Source organism: Myotis nattereri (assembly GCF_964212035.1).
Source record: "Myotis nattereri genome assembly, chromosome: 4".
NCBI lineage: Eukaryota > Metazoa > Chordata > Mammalia > Chiroptera > Vespertilionidae > Myotis > Myotis nattereri.
Window position 1 is genome coordinate 43,364,678 of NC_138079.1, and position 21,106 is coordinate 43,385,783.

The 21,106-nt window shown below is 41.6% G+C and overlaps 1 protein-coding gene across 1 annotated transcript in view; it reads left to right on the plus strand.

Annotated features, from left to right (window-relative positions):
- The window catches only part of THBS4 (thrombospondin 4), a 47,556-nt gene that overhangs the window by 7,018 nt on the left and 19,432 nt on the right, over positions 1–21,106 (plus strand). The window contains exons 3-7 of the mRNA XM_081088638.1: positions 16,148–16,395; positions 18,708–18,816; positions 19,198–19,280; positions 19,608–19,659; positions 19,870–20,072. Of these exons, the coding sequence (XP_080944764.1) occupies positions 16,148–16,395; positions 18,708–18,816; positions 19,198–19,280; positions 19,608–19,659; positions 19,870–20,072 (695 nt within the window). The remainder of the gene's footprint in view (positions 1–16,147; positions 16,396–18,707; positions 18,817–19,197; positions 19,281–19,607; positions 19,660–19,869; positions 20,073–21,106) is intronic.

A 21,106-nucleotide genomic window follows, 5' to 3' on the forward strand; every position in this document is an offset into this window, starting at 1 on the left:
TCTCACAGTTCTGGAGGCTTGAAAGTTCAAGATCAAGGTGCCAGCAGCTTTGGTTCCAGGTTAGGGAACCTGGGCCCTGGCTTGTAGACCGCCACCTTCTCACTGTGTCCTCTTATGACCCTTCCTCATTGCGTGCCACTGGGAGAGAGTGAGCTTTTTGTCTTCTTCTCCTTAAAAGGACACTAATGCCATCATGGGGGTCCTACTCTCATGACTTGTCTAAATCCATTTATCTCCCCAAATCCCACTTCCTAATACCATCACATTGGGGTAGGGCTACAAGATGTGGATTTGGGGGGACACAAATATTCAATGCATAACCATTTGTATGTTCCCTTGGAAGCATGTGGCTTAGCAGACCTAACTCCTAGCTCTGCAAGCACCTTCCTGGACTTGATGAAGCGACTATACCTCAGCCAGTAAAACTAAATAAACTGCTCTTTTCCACTGTTTCATGCCAATTTACACAGGCCTGTCATCTGTTTGGTCCCCTTACTGTCAAATGTTTTACTGTCAAAATGAGTTACTACAAGCACTAAAAATTACTCTCAAAGAATAAGGTCACTACTTTTTCATCTCTTTCCCTTCCACCTATGCCTTGGGAACAACACCTGTTCCTGCTTATTGAGGAATGAGACAGATACGTGTTTTGCTTTTAATAATAAAAAATGGACCAGTCCTTCTGTCTAGATTTTATATTTATTTCGGTTTGCGTTACAAAGTACATAGATACTTACAGTGCTCCAGGCTCCTAGTTTCTAATTGTGATGGAACACTTAAGTCAGCAGGTGTTAGGAGCTGGAAGACATGCCTAATTCTTAGCTTTCATGGGACTTTAGAGTTAAAAGCAAGAAGAATGAGGTTTTAACCCCTTCTTTTATGTCACATGCCAACATCCTCTTTTCCTTTTCCCACTCCACTCACAAGTCTGATTTCTCTGTGCCTCACAGCCTCTCAGGGGTGAGGGTTCCCATAATGGAGTCTGGGGACACGGTTCATGGCTCTACGTGGTTCATGGTTCAGCCATTCCTCCTCCCTTCGCCCCATCAGCAGGCCTGATGGGAGGCGGGTTCACCCATCTCCCTGCCTTGAATCGGCCCCGCTTGCCACACATCTGTTGAAGGAACTGCTTATCTTCTAACAACCCAGCTACTCAGTTTGTGATCAGTAAACGTTACCCATCTTCCTATAAAGATCAGTAGCTTCTCATTAAACTGTCTATTTAAATGCATGGAAGATTTTCTTTTAGCTCTCTCAGCCTCGTGGCCAAAAGGCTCTCTGTAGCGTGAAAAGCTCTGCTTCTAGCTTTCCCCCTCACTGAGTCTCACCCTCTACTCCTGAACTGGCCAGTGTGTGTAAACCCATTGTGGAAAGTCCATTGCCTGGAAACACAAGGAAGCAGCTTACCTTGAACTGATTCTTTCTGTTTGGTAAGCAGGGGTAAAGCTAGATACTATATGGGCAGGTAGATTGATAGGTAAGGGGATTGTTAGTGTGTTTTGTTTGAAGAACCAGCAGTCGTGATTCAGCTGTAAATCCCAGCTGATCACCATGTTAGAGGAGACGATAAGAGGAATGCTGGGCACCTCTGCACCCTCCAACCTATTAGAGGCCATCGGTAGCTCTTAGAAAAAAATATTTTCAAAAAGAGTTTGAAAAGAATCCAGAAATGAAAATTCTCAGAAAACAAAGAGGCATTTATACTAGTATTAGAGTTTAGAGAGTTGAAGAATTTCACATAGAGAAGTTTCACTGGAGCAATAGGAAAAAGTACAGAGACTTACCATCACTGGTGAATCTGAAAGTTCTAGGAAGGAGCAGCAGCCCATTCTGATTGAAATGAGAAAAAGTCTCTGAGTCCAACAGGTCCAAGGAAAAGACATGACATATGGTGTGACGCCCCATTGTGGTATTCAGGTGGCCTGACATAGTTTATGGAGGGTGGGGAAAGAATCGTCTTCCTAGCAGGTGAGCCCCGTCATTACTCAACTGGCAAGGCTCAGCTGATCTGTCCTCTTGATTTGCATGGAGCACAGTGAAACAGTCAGAAATAAAGCATATGAGTAGGAAATGGGACCCTTCTTTCCCTCCATTAAAGGCAATGAATTGGGAGTGGGTGACTACACAGATAGTGTCAAAGAGCAGGGCCCTCGGAGAGCTCCTACAATAAACTAAAGTGTATCCCATGAAGACTGTGAAAAATAAGTTTGTTACTGGGCAATCTCCAAGTCATCTTACCATGGTGGCCTCATTATTATTTGCAGAGCATAAGCCCTGACCCCTGAGACCTTTTGTGGTTTCCCATTCCAAACTGATTAAGATATAAACACCCCAGCTGTGCATTCAGGGCTTTCGCCTGCATGACTCCCACCCAGCCTTTCCTCCTTCCAACCCTCCATGCAGCCTATACTTCAGCTGGATGGACTGGCTGCCAATCCCTGAACCCAGGCATGCTGTCTTTCCTTCTCCATCATTTTGCTCTTGACCTCTGCTCCCTCCACACACATTCTGAAACATCTCCAGATACCAAAACCCTATATATGCAAGACCTACCTCAATCTCCTTCTGACACCTTTCCTTATATGACTTTGTATCTCTGTGGAAGGCACTAATCTTCGTTTGTCTTGTAACTTGAATTACGTCTAGGTCTTTTCTCTGGTAGGTTGTAAGCCCCCTCAAGGCAGAGACTGAGCATCCCTTAAGTCACCTTTGTGTCTACTGCTGCACCGAGCACAGGGCCTCATACGTGGACGTGGTTCATGAGCAGATTGAACAGAATAAATAGAGGCTGAGAAGAATAGCCTTGTTTGTTAAAGAAGACGTACACTATTGTGCAAATTCTGGAAGTACAGAGTGTCATGTTGAGGTCTGATTCAGATTCATTTTTGAATGAATGAGTGTTGAATACCATTTGGATGAGAATAGAAAAGAAATATAGGTAGTACTTCTGATAGAAATTATTTATCAGATTATTAGTAACATGGGTGGTCTAATCTTGATAGAAATAAGCATTCTACAGAAGCATCTGACTGAATAGATCGATATGGTTGCTGCTTTTCTAGTATCTGGCATGGAAGCAAATTTCCAATTAGTATCCTGCTTTTGAATTACAGTTAAAATCTTATGGCTGTGCCACCATGAATACATCTCTGCTGTTAGCTTCAATTGCTCTCTGTGAAGTGGGGATGAAATAAGAGCTGCCTCACAGGTTGATTGCAATAAGTGACTTATATGAAGGATAATAACTTTTTTATATTATGAAGCTCAATAGAAATGCCAGTTTCTTCTAGAACAGTGGTTCTCAACCTTGGCTGCACGTTAGAATCACCTAGGAATCTTTTTAAAATCCGGATTTCTGGGCCTCATCTCCAGAAATTCTGTTTCTTTGTTACTAATGTTGTGGCCTCGTCCCCATAACAAAGAAACAGAATTTCCGGAGGATGAGGCCCAGAAATCAGGATTTTAAAAAGATTCCCAGGTGATTCTAATGTGCAGCCAAGGTTGAGAACCACTGTTCTAGAAGGAAGGGAGAGATAGATATCTCTGTACCATTTAAGCAGCTGTCTTCCAAAGATGATGATTGGGTGAACTCTTGATGAAAGCTTCCCCTTAAGAAAAAACAGGTGAGAAGAACTGCTTCATTTGTTGTTTTTACTTCTTTTTCAATTACAGTTTACATTCAATATTATTTTGTATTAATTTCAAGTGTACCACATAGTGGTTAGACAAGGTGTCCCCCCTGATATTTCCAGTGCCCACCTGGCACCACACATAGTTACTACAATTGATTATAAACCCTATGTTGTACTTTGTATCCCCATGACTATTTTGTAATTACCAATCTGTACTAAGAACTGCTTCTTGAGTCTTAATTTGATCTCTACAGAAGAACAACTTGGTGCTGTGGAGGTGAAGGGAACCCAAGATTTTGCAGTAATTACTGGAGAGTGTCAGTCAAGCTTCTAAGTAAGCGTAAGGGTAGGAGATGTCAGATAGGTCAGGGCTTTGGAGAGATGTAACAGTTTAAAAATTAGAATTTGGAACCCAATAATGACGGGTAAAAAATGAGGCACCTCAAATATTTACAATAATATTCATGACACCCTTATGATGTACCAGGACAGTGCGGAAGACTTGCCAACACTCATTTTCCCTTTTAACTTTCACAATATTCTTATGAGGTACCCTTGAATGAGCTCAATTTTAAAGTGATTATATGCAGAAAATGAAAGAATTTTAGTGAACTTTAGGACAAATGCCCAGAGGGTTAAATAATTATTCATGAATTTATGATTACCTGGAAAGGAAAGCTGGGATTAGGGTTTACTAAAAGTAAGTCATGCCAACCGTTTTTTGTATGTAAAGTTTCTAAGCTAACAGATCAAAAAGATGCTGTGAGCATAATATACACTGAGTGGCCAGATTATTATGACCGACCAGATTATTATGACCACCCCATCAGCACTTCATTGACACTTCCAAAAATACTGAATATTGAAAACTTCCTACGCAAACACTCTCAAGGTTTTATTATTATTATTATTTGCAAAACTAATTCACTTCATTGTACTGATGGGATGGTCATAATAATCTGGCCACTCAGTGTATACTGACTTCAGAAAAGGTATGTTACTCATTATACCTTTCTGAATAATATAAAAAAGAATGAGCTAGATAAATAGTACTGTTAGGAGTTGGTAAGTTGCCTTATAGAAAACTATCTAGTGGTTTTGACAAGTCTCTATCTTGGGCATTTAACTGTTCAACTTATTAGTGATTTAGATGAAAACATGGATAGTATTTTATCGTGTTGGTAATTGGCACAAAGCTAGAAAAGACGGTTGAATATATTGAATGCTATGATTAAGATTTATAAGGCCTTATCAGATTGGAAAAATATGCCACCATTAGTCAGATGAAATTTAACAAGAAAAAATGTAGATCTACCATCTAGGAGTGAAAAGTAAATTGCAGAAGTGCAGAATGTGGGAGATCTATCCCAAGAGTTCTGGTCAACAACATTAAGAACCAATCAGTGTTGAGCACAGCACCTGACATAGTAGTTGCTCAAAAATGTTTGCTGATTGAATGGACAAACAGAGACAGTGATGCAATGGTTTTAAAAAGTTTCTTTAATTATAGTTTTGTTAATGCACAGATGTGCCCATATAAGGGAGCTAATAGTCCCACTGTACTCTGAATTGTCCAGGCCACATCAGGATATTGTGGCTAGTTCTGGACACATTTCACAGGGACACTAACAAGTCAAAGATTATCTTGAGAGTCACCCAAACAGCACACCCTTGAGCCCCATTTTTCACCACATTATTAGTCAAAAAGTGAAAGAAAATGGAGAAATAAAAAAGCCAGACAGAAGAACAATTTGGTGCTATGGAAGTGAAAGAGATAAAAGTTGACTTAAAATATTTGAAGAATATCATTTGGATTTAGAATAAGATTAAATCTGTCTATAGCTCTGAAGAGTAAAATTAGGACCGTTTGGTAGAAGTCAGAGGAAACAAATACTGGCTCTGTATTAGACAAATCTTGGAGGGAAATCCAAAAGTGGAATGGTTTTCTGCACACAGTAATGAGTTCCTTGTTACTGGAAATGGGGTGGTAGAGGCTGCATTTGTATTGAGGGAATTTGGAAGTGAGATGTTAAGCTGGATGACTTACAATGACAATATCCTGTGGCTCTTCTAAGGCTAAAGAGGTCCATGGACACTTAAGAAGTTGCTTTTCAGCCGAAACCGATTTGGCTCAGTGGATAGAGCGTCGGCCTGCAGACTGAAGGGTCCCAGGTTCGATTCCGGTCAAGGGCATGTACCTGGGTTGCGGGCACATCCCCAGTGGGAGATGTGCGGGAGGCAGCTGATCGATGTTTCTCTCTCATCGATGTTTCTAACTCTCTATCCCTCTACCTTCCTCTCTGTAAAAAATCAATAAAATATATTTAAAAGAAAAAAAGAAGAAGTTGCTTTTCAGCTCTCTCTATAACATGACCTTGGGATTCTGTGCTTACACACTGCTTTGTCACCTACCAGATAGTTCTAACAGTGATGAGTCTCACAATTCCTCAAAATATAAAGCTCTCGGTAGATGCTTAATATAATTGCTGTGCTTCTTTTTAGTGGATGATTTCTTTGGGGTGTGTGTGTGTGTGTGTGTGTGTGTTCTGTACACTTTGCATTTGTTCAAACCACTTTAAGAAATTTTTAAAACACACAGATTACATTTATCACACTTGGGATTCACCCAGAGTACTTTCAGGAAAAGCAATTTGATGATTTACTTTTCATATATATTTCCAAAGCACTAAAGTTACAAAGACCTAGTGTATAGGGCATAAAGATAAATAAGCAAAGGTGAACAAGAATATCCATCACAAGAGACATTAATGGCAAGAAGGCTGTTTAAAAATGTACAATTATTTAAAAAGAAGAGGAAAGGTTGACACCAATGGCTTTCATCGTGTATTTAAAAGTGTGAAAGAGCAAAGCCATTTGCCAGGCAGAGCAGAAATCCCGAGCTTGCTGCCTGCAGCCAGGTCACTCTGAACTTCTTTACCCAAGCAGACAAAATATTATCATTTCCAGTTCTTTATAGCTGGCACTCTGCTTCATTGCTTTGACATTCAACACGTAATATTTTTTACCACCAGGTCCATTTAAAAAAAATAAACATCCCCCTTTGAAAATTCATCCCCAAGACAGCAATATTTCACATCTTTATTGCTTGGGTTTGCTTTTTCATCTCCTGCCAGTCACTGAGATGGGATTTAATCAGGTTAGACTACATAGTTCCTGTGTCAGGCTGGTACTCAGACATGGAAATGCAGCTCTAAAATCAGGCCCCAAATTGTTAAGTACACAAAAGTGCTAAGTTTATAAGAAAAGGGTTTATATAAATAAACCAATAGAAACTGTTCCCCACATTTTAAAAAGGATTGTAGGTTACACAATCAGAGTGGACACATAAATTGATATCAGGTAGCATGATTCCTCCCACTTTGTTGTTCTTTCTCAAGATTGCTGTGGCTATTCAGGGTCTTTTGTGGTTCCCTGTAAATTTTTTGATTTATTTGTTCTAGTTCTGTGATATTCACCATTGATATGTTTAAAATATTATTTGTTTATTTTTTGAGAGAAGGAATGGGAGGGGGAGGGAGGGAGGGAGGAAGGGGGAGAGAGAGAGAGAGAGAGAGAGAGAGAGAGAGAGAGAGAGAGAAATATCGACATGAGAGGGAAATATTGATGTGAGAGGGAAATATCGATCAGCTGCCTCTTGCAGGCTCCCTACCAAGGATAGAACCTGCAACCCTGCAAACCACAACCTGGCATGTGCTATAACTGAGAACCAAACCAGCAACCTTTTAGTGCATGGGAGTATGCTCAACCAACTGAGCCACACTATTGTTATTTTGATAGGAATTGCTTTGGGTGGTATGGGCATTTTAATGATGTTAATTCTTCCTATCCATGAGCACAGTATACACTTTTTCTTTTTTGTATCTTCAATTTGTCTGTATCTTATAATTTTCCAAGTAAGGTCTTTGATCTCTTTGGTTAAATTTGTTCCTAGGTGTTTTATTTTATTTATTTAAAAATATATTTTTATTAATTTCAAGGAAGGGAAATGGAGAGAAAGATAGAAACATCAATGATGACAGAGAATCACTGATTGGCTGCCTCCTGCACACCCCCTACTGGGGATCAAGCCTGCAATCCAGAAATGTTCCCTTGAGTGGAATCGAACCCAGGACCCTCCAGTCCGCAGGCTGACCCTCTATCCACTGAGCCAAACCGGCTAGGGCTTATTTTATTTTTATTATGCTGTTGTAAATTGGATTGTTCTCTTAGTTCCCTTTCTGATAGTTCATTATTGGTGTCTAAACATGCAACTGATTTGTGGATATTTATTTTGTATCCCGCTATATTACTGAATTTACTTATCAGTTCCAGTAGTTTTTCGGTGGAAATTTTAGGGTTTTCTATATACAGTATCATGTCATCTGCAAATGACAGTTTTACTTTCTTTCTGATTTGGATGCCTTTTATTTCTCCTTCTTGTCTGATCTCTGTGGCTAGGACTTCCAGTACTATGCTGAATAAGAGTAGTGATAGTGGACATTCTGTCTTGTTTCTGATCTTAATGGAAATACTTTTAGTTTTTGCCCTTGAGTATTATTTTAGCGTGGGTTTGCATATATGGGCTCTATTATGTTGAGATGTGTTTTCTCTATTTCTGCTTTGCTGAGAGTTTTTATCATAAATGGATGCTAGATTTTCTCAAAAGCTTTTTTCTGCATCTATTCATGTGATCATATGATTTTTATCCTTCATTTTGTTTATGTGGTATATCACATTAATTGATTTGTGGATATTGTATCAACCTTGCATCCTAGGAATGAATCCCAGTTGATCATGGTGTATAATCTTTTTAATGTATTGCTGGATTTAGTTTGCTAATATTTTGTTGAAGATTTTTGCATCTATGTTTATCAGATATGCTGGCTTATAATTTTATTTCTTTGAGGTATCTTTATCTGGTTTTGAAATTAGGATAATGCTAGCCTCATAAAATGAGTTTAGAAGTCTTCCCACCTCTTGAATTTTTTTAAATCATTTGAGAAGGAGAGGCATTAGTTCTTTGAATGTTTGCTAAAATTCTCCTGTGAAACCATCCAGTCCAAGGCTTTTGTTTGTTGGATGTGTTGTGAGTTTGTTTTTTAATTACTGCTTCAGTTTCATTATTTGTAATTGGTCTGTTCATCTTTTCTGTTTCTTCTTGATTCAGTTATGAGAGATTGTATGCTCCTAAGAATTTATCCATTTCGTCCAAATTGTCCAGTTTGTTGGCATATAATTGTTTGTAATATTTTCCTTATAATCTTTTGTATTTCTGTGGTTAGTTTTGCATTTATTTGACCACCACTGAAAACAAAATGAAGTTGGAAGGGCAACTTTTATTAACTCCATGTAGAAGCTTAAGAAATGGACCCTGAGTAAAATGGACAAGCCCAGGCTCACATAGCTATTAAGTATCTGAGCCATAACTGGAATCTGAGTCCTAAAAATGTACACCTAGGGAAGTACCAAGGAAGTGTAATGGGAATATGAATGAGGCAGATACCTTTCAACCATAAGGAAAAAGGAAGACTTTGAGGAATAGGGTGCATCTGAGCTGGATCTTGGCTTCAGATACATAGGGATATGGAGAAGGAAGGAGAGCTATGGAGAAGAGAACATTCCACACAGAAAGAAAAGGATGAGGGAGGCTGGAGAAAGCTGGGGGGGGGGGGGGGCGGCGGGAGAGGGGGCGGACAGAACAGGTTGTTCATCTTGGCTGGGCATCAGCAGCATGGAGAGTTATAAAGTGGTGAGAACGTTGGGGTCAGTGCTGGGATAAGGAGTTTAGACATTATTTAGGAACCACCAGGGAGCTATTGAAGGATTTTATTTACTTGATTTCATGTTGCTTTGAGAAGGCAATAACTTGGTCAGAAGAGGCCTATAAGAAGCTCCGGCTATCAATCCAGAAAAACTACAGAAAGAGACCTTAAATAGGAAGGTGAGTCAGGAATCTGAGAGAAACCCAGGGATGAACAGAGCAGAGGCAGAAATGCCATTTGAAGATCTACAGCCTTCAGTTCTAATCAGATGTGTTGAGTTCTTTTTACTCGCCCTGCGGGAGAACCAGGCGGAAATCACCACACAAACTTGTTTCAGCTATTGAATGAAAAGCGAGCAGAACAGAATGTGCCACAGCTGAAGAAACAGTGCTGTGCCCAGTGACTGTTTTCCTGAGAATGGTGCTTCTGGGGGAGGTGATGGGCAGAGGTGTGGTGGGCCCAGAAGACCACTCCTTTCAGCCTCAGGGCACTGGCCTTTCTTCTCCTTGGAGGGTGAAATGATTGTCTCACTCGGTCATATTTTGATCTCTGTTTGGTCCCCCTCTGCTCTGTGTGTGTGCTGGGCTAAGTCAGGGAGAGTTGAGCACTGGGAAAGGGAGACCTGGGGAGAAGAAGGCACCACATCTGTTGTCTCCACTCTGAAGGTGCTGCCGCGGAGAAGGTCACCCAGTAGGCTTCAGGCTCCTGGGCCAGAGCTTAAGCTGTGTCTGGATTCAGTATGACTGATGTGAAAATACTGAGTTTTCTGAGCAGGTGCCTATCTGCCCTCTGGGGTAGTTTTACTGCTCTGAAGATAAAATAAGTATAGAAGCACTGAAGTAAGGAATTTGCAATAAAAAATGAAAAATGGGAGCCATAAGAGAAATGAGAATTATTGGATCAAGTATGAAGAATGGTAAATGTCAAAGCACTTGATAATATTTTTGCTAACAGACGTTGTGAAGATGGAAGTTTCCATAATTCTTCTTTTCCTTTTTTTTCCTTCTTGCTATTGTTACAAGACCTAGGAGCAAAAGGAATTTGTCACTTTATTGTTGCATAGCAACACAAAGCAAGGCATAAGTACCCTTAAATGGCAGCATGAACACAATAGTAGGTTTTCTTACTTGCAATAAATCTTGAATTGCCAGTCTATAAATCATTTATATTTTATATGTGAAAAGTTTTAATGCAATCATTTAATTATTCATTGAAAGTTCATATTTACAACATTTAATGTACACCTGTTATGTATAAAGTATTCACTAGGTACTAGTTATAAAATTAAACTTAGCTATTCAATTATGAGCATAAATCACACCCACATGCCATGGAAAACCTATTATAAAAGCAAGTGAGATACCCTTGAAAATGTGTTCTTTGAATTTCACAGAAATCTCAGCTTGGGTAGCAAAACCAAGAGTATTTGTTTTAAGCCACTCTATGTATCCTCTTAAACTGTTAATATGAGGAACAGAGATTGTGGCCATAATGAGACTAATGAGATACTGAGTATACATGTCTGTGACCTAACTGAAGTTTGGTGGTCTAAGTGGTATTTTTATTGAGCTATTAAAAACTCCAGGTACTTGCAGAGCTGTTCAAAAGAGTTAAAAAAAAAATACCAGTTTTAAATCAGTGCATGTTTGGGTTTAATTTGTCCCTCTTTGGGTATTGTATATGTGTCCAAGTTCCAGACATGCAGTTAGTATTATAAATTTTCAACAATCTATATATATAAAGAGCCAGGTGCCATCGCAACTGAACGGACGACCAAACAGGCTGAATGGGGTGACAAGGCCGGCAGGGGGGTTAGTGAGGGACGACCAAACGACTGAGCACAAGGCTGCGTGGGGCAATCAGGCCGGCAGGGGGCACAGTTGGCGGCAACCAGGCCAGCAGAGGGGGCAGTGAGGGGCGACCAGGCTGGCAGAGGGGGGCAGTGAAGGGTGACCAGGCCGGCAGGGGGGGCAGTGTGGGGCAACCATGCTGGCAGGGGGGTTGTGAGGGGCGACCAAGCCGGCGGGGGGGGGGGACAATTGGGGGTGACCAGGCCAGCAGGGGGGCAGTGAGGGGCAACCAGGCTGGCGGGGGGGGGGGAGCAGTTGGAGGCGACCAGGTTGGCAAGGGGGTACAGTTAATGGTGACCAGGCTGGCAGAGGGGGCCAGTGAGGGGCGACCAGGCTGGCAGGGGGGGCAATTGGTGGTGACCAGGCCAGCAGGGGGGCAGTGAGGGGCGACCAGGCCAGCAGGGGGGTACAGTTAATGGTGACCAGGCCGGCAAAGGGGGGCAGTGAGGGGCGACCAGGCTAGCAGGGGGGCAGTGAGGGGTGACCAGGCTGGCAGGGGGGTACAGTTAATGGTGACCAGGCCGGCAGAGGGGGCCAGTGAGGGGCGACCAGGCTGGCAGGGGGGCAGCTGGGGGCGACCAGGCCAGCAGGCAGAGGCAGTTAGGGGCGATCAGGCAAGCAGGCAGGTGAGCAGTTAGGAGCCAGTGGTCCCAGATTGTGAGAGGGATGTCCGACTGCAAGTTTAGGCCCGATCCTGAACCAGCAGTGGGACATCCCCCGAGGGGTCCCAGATCAGAGAGGGTGCAGGCTAGGCTGATGGGACCTCCTCACCCCGTGCATGAATTTCATGCACCAGGCCTCTAGTATTCAATAAAGGGGTAAAATTTCTGTTTAACCCATATTTAAAATACCTCAAGAATTTTAATTCATGTCTATTTTCTTCCCTCCCACTATTTTCTTTCTCTTAACATCTTTATTTTCAATATACCACATTTATTTAAGTCTTACCAATGCTTTACTTCAGGAAACATAGTATTATTCTATAGTCTAGCTCAAACATGTCAAACTCAAAGGCTAACATAGGCCAAATAAACAAGGTATAAGTTTATATGGGCCATAAAAAAACAAAAGCTTCAATTTTCATAGAAACATAGGTTTATTTCAATAGAGACATGCTGAATACAAAGGGCTGAAATAAATGAGTAATTGTTAACATAAAATAATAGAACATTTTAATAAAAATTAATATTTTTTCTTGAACATTAACTTACCAGACACTGAATAACTGCGCAAATTAATAAGCATAACACAAATATTTTTCTTGTTCTCCAAAAGTGAAATATTTCCTGTTGCACACACCAAAGAAGTCAGTCCAAGACTAATGACATGGCAACTGGCTGCTAAAATATTTGCTGCTAGTATTAGTGGAGAGAAATGATGCTCCTGCACGTAATGTGCGTAAGGGAAATGCATGCAACACGATTATAGTAATCAGTCATTAGCGAATGTTGTAGTGTGTTTTTCGTAATTATGAATAACAGGATATTATAAAAATTAAGTTACAAATTTTTATTAAAACGTTTCTTACATACTGTTACATTGGCTGGGCCACAAAAATACTCGTTGTGGGCCACATGCAGTCCATGGGCCGAGTGTTTGACATGCTTGATCTAGCTAGTCTGTCCTGCCAGGTCCTATCAAATCTTATCCTAATATATAAAAACCCAGTGTCCATAATGACTGACCAAAGGCTCGACCAAACACCAGAAATTAGTCCTGCAGTCAGTGCTGGGTTACAGTGACCCAGCACTGACTGCCGAGGGGGCTGCAGATCAGGCCTGAAGAAAGGCAGGGTCTGATCCACAGCCTCTGTGGCAGCTGTTGATCAGTTGTTGCCTCGCTCTTTCTCTCCAGGCTTCGCCAGCAGCCCTGCCTCTCTTTCTCTTTCTCTCCAGACCTCCACAGGGACTGCTGATCAGGCCCGGAGATAGGCCCAGAGATGCTGACTGGCATAGAAACCGACCAGTCAGAACCAAATCTGGGTGAACTGTGAGGAGCCAATGGCTGCTTAGGAGGTGGAGCTTTTGACGCTGACTGGCATAGAAACTGACCAGTCAGAACCAAATTGACTGGCAGGGTAGGGCAGTTGGGGGCGAGATCAGGCCGGCAGGGAAGGGCCGTTGGTAGCAACCAGGCTGGCAAGGGAGGGCAGCTAGAGGCGATCAGGCAGGCAGGCAGAGGTAATTAGGGGCGATCAGGCAGGCAGCAGGTGAGTGGTTAGGAGCCAGCAGTCCCAGATTGCAAGAGAGATGTCCGATTGGAGAGGGTGCAGGCTGGGCTGAGGGAACCCCTCCTCCATGTATGAATTTCGTGCACTGGGCCACTAGTCTTTCCATAAGCAAATAGTCGTGACCACAGATGCAGAAGAGATCTTCTATGTGACTCCTCTCAGCATCTCTGTACAACACAGATCCTAATGCGAACTGGCCCTTTCCAGTCATGGTCAAATGGAAAAACAAATTTAGTCAGAGTTTAAAAGAGGTGGGAACATCAACCTAGAAATTCTGATGTGGAAAAAGCCTTAAGGTTTCATAGTAGGGATTATTTTCTTTGGCAATACTGCCACATAAACAAATATTCCTGGCTGGCTACTCAGTGAGGCAGCACCAGGTTGGCATTTACACTCTACAGAAAAGGTACCGAAGGAAGAATGGTCTGAATACTTGCTACAAGTCATACAGATAGACAGCAGCACATTCTGGGTATACACATGTAATTCATTTAGTTGTTGTTGTATAAGTAATGCATGCTTCTTGTAGAAAATAGTCAATGAAGATGAGCAAGAGAAAAAAGGGCACTGACCATATTAACATTGACATTATCTCCTGGTGATTTTCTATGTATAGGTATATACATCTATATATGTACACATATTTTTCTGAATGAAACTACAATGACTCATAATGTCTTTGCACTCAACAAAATACTGAAAATGTCTTTTCGTGTTTGTAATTACATTTATTGGGGTAACATTGGTTAATAACATATAAGTTTCAAGTGTACAATTCTATAACACATCATCTGTCTGTTGCATTGTATGTTCACCACCCAGAGGCTAGTCTCCGTCTGTCACCGTGTACTTGACCCCCTTTACCTTCTTCATCCTCCCCAGCCCCTTCCCCTCTCATAACCACCATACTGATGTCTGTGTCTATGAATTTGTTTTGTTCATTTGTTGCTTTCTATTTTATATCCCACGTATGAATGAAACTATATAGTTCTTTCCCTTTTCCTCTGACATATTTCACTTAGCATGATACCCCCTAGAACTATCCATGTTGTCACAAATAGTAATATTTCATTCATCTTTATGACTGAAGTTACTTCTGCCCCTTCACAACCTGCCTCTACTGCTGCTGCCTCACCCACTTGCTCTGATATGCCCACCATCAGATGTTTCTGCCTTCTGCCTCACCCGTTTGCTCTAATGTGCCCACCATCAGATGTCTCAATGTGTGTATCTCTCAGACGTGTTTGTGTGTTGGGCAGGGAATCCTTTGTTGAATTATAATTGTCCAACTTGTAACTTTTCAGGGGAGAGACCAAAAGGTTCTCACACACTGCCATGATGCGGTTACTCTCTTTTTGTGTTTTTAATATGTAATAATTCCATAGCATTCCATTTTATGGTTATACCATTACTTAAGTAGCCAGCCCTTTTTGGATGTACATACTGTATCAAATGTTTGTTATATTTCTGAAGTGAATGTTCATGTCCATACAGATTGGGATTTTCTTCCCTAGTGTCAATTCCTAAAAGTGGCATTGCTGGGCCATAGGGTCTGTACAGCTTTAAGGTTTTTATACACATCGCTAAATTGCCTGAAGAAAAGTTATACTAATTTAAGGCTATTACACCCTGGGCAGTTGAAGACTTTGACTCTGACCTTTGGAGCTGCAATTATGTGTTTACTACATTAATTATCCAGTGACATTTACACTCAGTGTTTGACCTTGTTCCTAGGATTGTTTCTGGTGATGAACTTGAGCTTGGCGCTGGTATCTGTGGATGGACCCAGAGGTGTTCATGGTGGATTCACCAAGGCCTTGGAAGCAAATTATTTTGCTCTTTATAGCAAACCTCACCCAATGGGCTTCACTCCCAAAGGCTCAGCATCCAAGAACAGATTTTAGTTCAGGGCTCAATATATTCAGCACAATAATGGAGTAAAAAGTAAGGGAGAAAACCAGAATTTTAAAATTTGCATGAATATTTATTTAGTGAGCTTAACAAGATATGTGAATGGATAGCTACATGCATAGGGGAAAAAACAAAACAAAAAAAAACAAAAAAAAACAAGGAAAAAAACCACCAGAAGATAAAGTAGTGTATCCCACTCCTTGGTTTTTGTTGTTTTATTTTGTTTTGTTTGCAACCATGGATACCTTTGATGTTCAGGCTGAGCATTATTAAATTGAGGATGGATTGCTGAGGGACAGTATGACAGATTACACCCATTTCAGTATATGCTTACAAAGGACTGTCCATGCCTAGCATTCTTTTAGTCATGAAATAACCATCCTCAGTTTCAAATTCTAGTCCTGCCACTTCCTGTGTCCTTGAGCATGTTCCTTCACTTACCTGAGCTTCACTTTCCTCTTCTGTAGATACTAATTTCCAAAGATTGCAATGAGTAGAAATTAAGTGTTCAAAGCAAGTAAGGGCAGCCCCCAGAACCATGGTAGTACTCAGTAAACGTTTGGTGATGAACTCACGCGCTAAAGAGCTGACTTCGATTTAGTGGATTTTTCATGGGTTCTGTTTGCTCATTGTACTTAATCACTATCTGATATTATATTGTTTATTTTCAAATTTGCTACTTTGTCTCTCCATGAGCACCTTCAGCACAGAACCGACCCGTCCCTCTTATCTCATTGTTTACTGATCTGTGCTTGGTTCCAGCCATCCTTCGTTACCTGAAGAATGATGGGAAGATCCATTTGGTGGTTTTCAACAACCTGCAGCTGGCTGACGGCAAGCGGCACAGGGTCCTACTGAAACTGAGCAATTTGCAGCGAGGGGCTGGCTCCATAGAGCTCTATGTGGACTGCACCCAAGTGGATTCTGTTCACAATCTCCCCAGAGCCTTTTCCGGCCTCACACAGAGTCCTGCATCCATTGAATTGAGAACTTTCCAGAGGAGGGCACAGGTAGGAACCCACAGATGGTTCTTCGAAGTGAAAAGATGAGCTGCTGAGGCTCAGGGGACACAGAGGGAGGTTATGAGTAGGTCTAATTCTGGCTGCATGGTAGAATCGCCTGCCAAATTTGATAAACCACAGATAGAGGGCCAATCCTGAAGATGAACTGAATCAGAATCTATAGGGGTGATGCCTAGGCAACAGTGTTTTTTAAAATACTGATTTTTAATGTGAAGTCAAAATTGAGAACTTCTGCCCCAGCCAGTGTGGTTCCGTTGGTTGGGCATGATTCTCCACACTGAAAGGCTGTGAGTTCAAGTCCCAGTTAGGGCACATACCTCGGCTGTGAAGATATTTCTCTCCCTCCCCCTTCTTCTCACTCTAACATCAATGCATGTCCTTCGGTAAGGATGTGAGAATTAAAAAAATTGAGAACTGCTTTTAATGATAAACAGACTTTTGGGATACAATTTTCAAGTTGGAAATAAATTACAAAAATTTAAAGACTATCTTAGGATTATCTATTTTTAATTTTTCTATAGTTATTATTTTTAACAAAATTTTAAAAGAATGATTGGAAAATGCCAAGCAATAAGAACATTTTTCACAAGATCTTATCAGAACATCCCTAACAAACAGGATCTTATTGCCAACTTAGTTCCATGTGCCCTTAAAAATTCCATCTCTTCTGTCTTCTTTTTTATGCCATGATGATGGTAATTTTTTCATTATATCACTGCACCTACTACAGAAATTGCCACATGTATTTATTTTAGAATTGCGTGCTAGGAAATACTTCATTTCCTATAAAGAACTACTATTCTTTGTCCTTTCCATTAATTATAACTCTAACTGGTCATAGTTCCTGAATTTTATCTGATATGAAAGTCAGTGCCAAAATCAGTAACGATGTTCATCTGTTGTGGCCCATAATATTGTTGTCCTCTCGCTATCAAGTCTCATTTTCCATTTCTGTTTTATTACATGTGCTTTAGTTACAAGCCGCACTGAGCCCTTTGAACAAAGAGTCAGGGTGTAAGCAATAATTTCCATTACAGCTAAGAATACTGAAACATTTTAGATAATATTTTTTAAAAACTATAACTCTGATACTAGACTTTTGTGCTTAAAAAATAGGAAGCATTTTTAAGCAGAAATTCCAAGAAAATTAAAATCCACATTTTTTATTTTTGTAGAGATAGATATAGCTCTATGCATATGTATTTAGTGTAGATTTATATAAGAGAAAAAAATGAATACTAAACTTTATTTCTGAACTCCCTAAGTAGCCAAAATCAAAATGAAATTATGTCACTGACCATTTCAGAAATTAGTGTCTAGCACCAAATAAGTCAAATTTCTAAAAGCCAGGAGTCAGCCATGACAAGGGTCATCAAAAACTATGCTTATTGGAAATTTCTCAGAAGTCCTAGCTTCTTAGACTATCAGCAGGGACCACAGTGCTCTACCTTTAGTCACCTACTCATTCACTCAGTCAGTCAACAAATAGGCACATTCCAGGCCACTGTGGTGGGCAAAACAGTCATAGTCCTGCCTCCATAGACCTTACAGTCCAGTGTCCAATACACTATCTGTTGCGTAGCACATGTTGAATACATCTTAACTTAGCTTTAAATAGAATTCCCCTGCAAATCCTTAGCATACTCATTTTTTAAATAAAAATGATAACTTTACATTTGCAGATAATATAACATTTCTCTGTCATATATAGATATAATGGATATGAGTAAGTTACAAAATAAAGGAGTGAGGAAACTGGCTTTGTGACTAACAATGAATGATTGACATGAACCAGTAAAGTGAAAATATGATGCCAACTACCTAATAATCATAGAATATACTATTTATTCATTCTCATAAGCCAACAAAATCCGAGACTTTGCTAAAACCTGAAGCCAGTACATTCTGAAAATAATACTCTTTAAAATCGGAATGAATAAGTAAAATATTTATTACAGTCTAAACTTCAGAAACAAATTCCAGATAATTCTTAAGTGGCTCCTCAAAATAACTGTTTACCATGAAGGAAAAAGCCTGTCTTCTTCTCAGAGCCACTTTCATGAACTCTGAGGCCAAGGTGAATGTCAGCGTTTTCCTCAGCTCCTGGCTGAAGTTCAGAGTTGCTTCAGTGAAAAGGATAGGGCTGGCAGGATTTAGGAAAAATGCAAACCCACAACATTACATAAGATGTCAGGGTCCAAGTATACAGGGCTAGTCTGTTAGGAAAGTTGTGTGAATATGCAGACACGTTGGCTTTGAATGCACTAGCACTGTGTGGTATGAATCTGATTTTTCTCCAGGATTTCTTGGAAGAGCTAAAGCTGGTGGTGAGAGGCTCGCTGTTCCAGGTGGCCAGCCTGCAAGATTGCTTTCTGCAGCAGAGCGAGCCACTGGCCACCGCAAGCACAGGTGTGGTCTCTTGGGCACTTTGCATACCTTCTTCAACACAGACAAACCCCCAAGCCCCCGAATGGGCTGGGTCCCGTCACCAAAGGGTGGGCTGTCCACAAAGCGGTCCTACGGGAGGTATCTCCAGAAATCAGGCTCTTCGGCCAAAATACAGAGCACAGAATATTTTCATTGCTCTTTTTTTATATTTTTATAACTCACATGGATTTTGAAGTCTCCAGTGGCATCATGACCATTATTTTTGAGATGAATTACACCAAGTTAAATTCCTACACCCTAGAATTTTGTCATGATTATTCTCTGGGAAATCATTTGCTTTTGAGTGACTGTAGAAATGGCTGTCACTGGCTGAATGCTCCTTACCTTTCGTTGTTGCTATAGGAGACTTTAATCGACAGTTCTTGGGGCAAATGACACAACTAAACCAGCTCTTGGGAGAGGTGAAGGATCTTCTGAGACAGCAGGTAACAACCAGGACATACCATCAGAAAAGCCCGAGAAGCTCTGTGTGTGAGCTCCTGGAGCAGAAGGCTTACAGCACAGCAGCGGGCAGACCAGCAGCCAAGCTCGTGCAGCCCCCCACCCTGGGACTCTGACACCAAGGCTTTGGAAATGGGCAACCATGTGCTAAACACACCAGGGCTCCAGGCAGAGGGGGAGCCATCAAGGGTTACTTTAGAACTACTTTAAGAAGTATTTAACAGCTTGCTACACATGGATTCTTTCATTCCTGGATTATGTATCAGGTGCTCCTTTTCAATCTTTTTTTTTTCCTCTTCCCATTTCTAAAGGTCAAGGAAACATCATTTTTGCGAAACACCATAGCTGAATGCCAGGCTTGCGGTAAGTGCTTTTCTAGTAACTGGCTCATTCTGAGCTGGACGAGCAGATGCAGACTGATGAAGGGCCCAACCTGGGGTGAGGCAACATTGGCTGCAGCTTCTGGAGGTTTGGCACAGAGGTGGAGGGAAGAGAACTTCATTGAAAAACCAAATTTTATTTTGTGTCAGTTATGTTCCCTGGTGGTGAATAAGCCTATTGTTTTTCTTCTAGGTCCTCTTAGCTTGCAGTCTCCAACCCCAAACACACTGGTGCCCCAGGCACCCCCTGCGCCCCCAGCACCCCCAGTGCGCCTGTGTGACTCCAACTCGTGTTTCCGCGGAGTCCGATGTACCAACACCAGAGACGGCTTTCAGTGTGGGCCCTGCCCCGAGGGCTACACAGGAAATGGGATCACCTGCTCTGACATTGATGAGGTAAGAGTTCAACTGCACAGGGTAGAGGCTCCCTAAATATCTTGCACACCATACAGCTAATGGAAAAAGAAGCCAGGCTGATGACTAAGGGATGACTTGGGTTGTCCTCCAGGCCACTTAAAAACTACTTCCTGATGAGTCCTTCGAGACCATGAGCCACTATGAGCAGTGGGAGGAAGGAGGCATGACACATGGTTGTGGCCGTGTTCGTAATACATCTCTCTGTGTCTCCAATTCTTCTCGTTGTCCATGTTGCTACAATACTGAGATTTCAGCTTTATACTCTAACATTGATTGTTTTTCTTAAACAGTCTGTGTTATACTTGTGATTTTTTTTCTGCACTTTTTGCAAATGTGGGAGGGGGGAGATCTGTGTAAGGGTATATTCCAGAGGTTGCAACTGATTTCTTCAAGCTTCCTAAAATAGAAAAGCAGAGGGGAGTCTCAAACCAACGAGACCTGTTGAGGCCCCATAACCTGTGAGTAACTAAAAGTGCCAGGGATGGAGCCAGAAAGACCCACACAACAAATATAGGCTGGTTGCGTGGCTGCCAGATCTGCCGATGCAGACTGTTTCAAGATCATGACTAAGCCAGTCAGTAGTCTAGTCCCCAAGTAGTGTTCATAGTGGGTAGCAAGGCTGCCATCAGAATGTGCTTTCCCCTCCCAGCCAGCCAGAGGAAGGTCAGAAGGAGACGTGGAGGGGGTGAGGAACATGCCAGGACCTTAGACACACACACACCACCCCCTTGTAGGTTTGTGGTAGCTCCACTGATGACCGCCCCAGGTAGTAAGCAATTAAGATGGCCTCTAGTAATCCCTCAATTGCAGACACATCTGTACTCAGTTCACAGAACTGCATCTGGTCTTTATCCGTGAGCTGGAAATTTCTCCTTTTGAAAGGGCCAGAAGTGGTCATGTTTTTTACATTAGTTGAACTGGTTAAAAAAGAAAAAACTCTCCTAGACTCCAAGGGCCTCGGGACTGCCATGGGCTGGCTAGGGCGCAGAGGCAGGCCCAGACGCCGATGGATC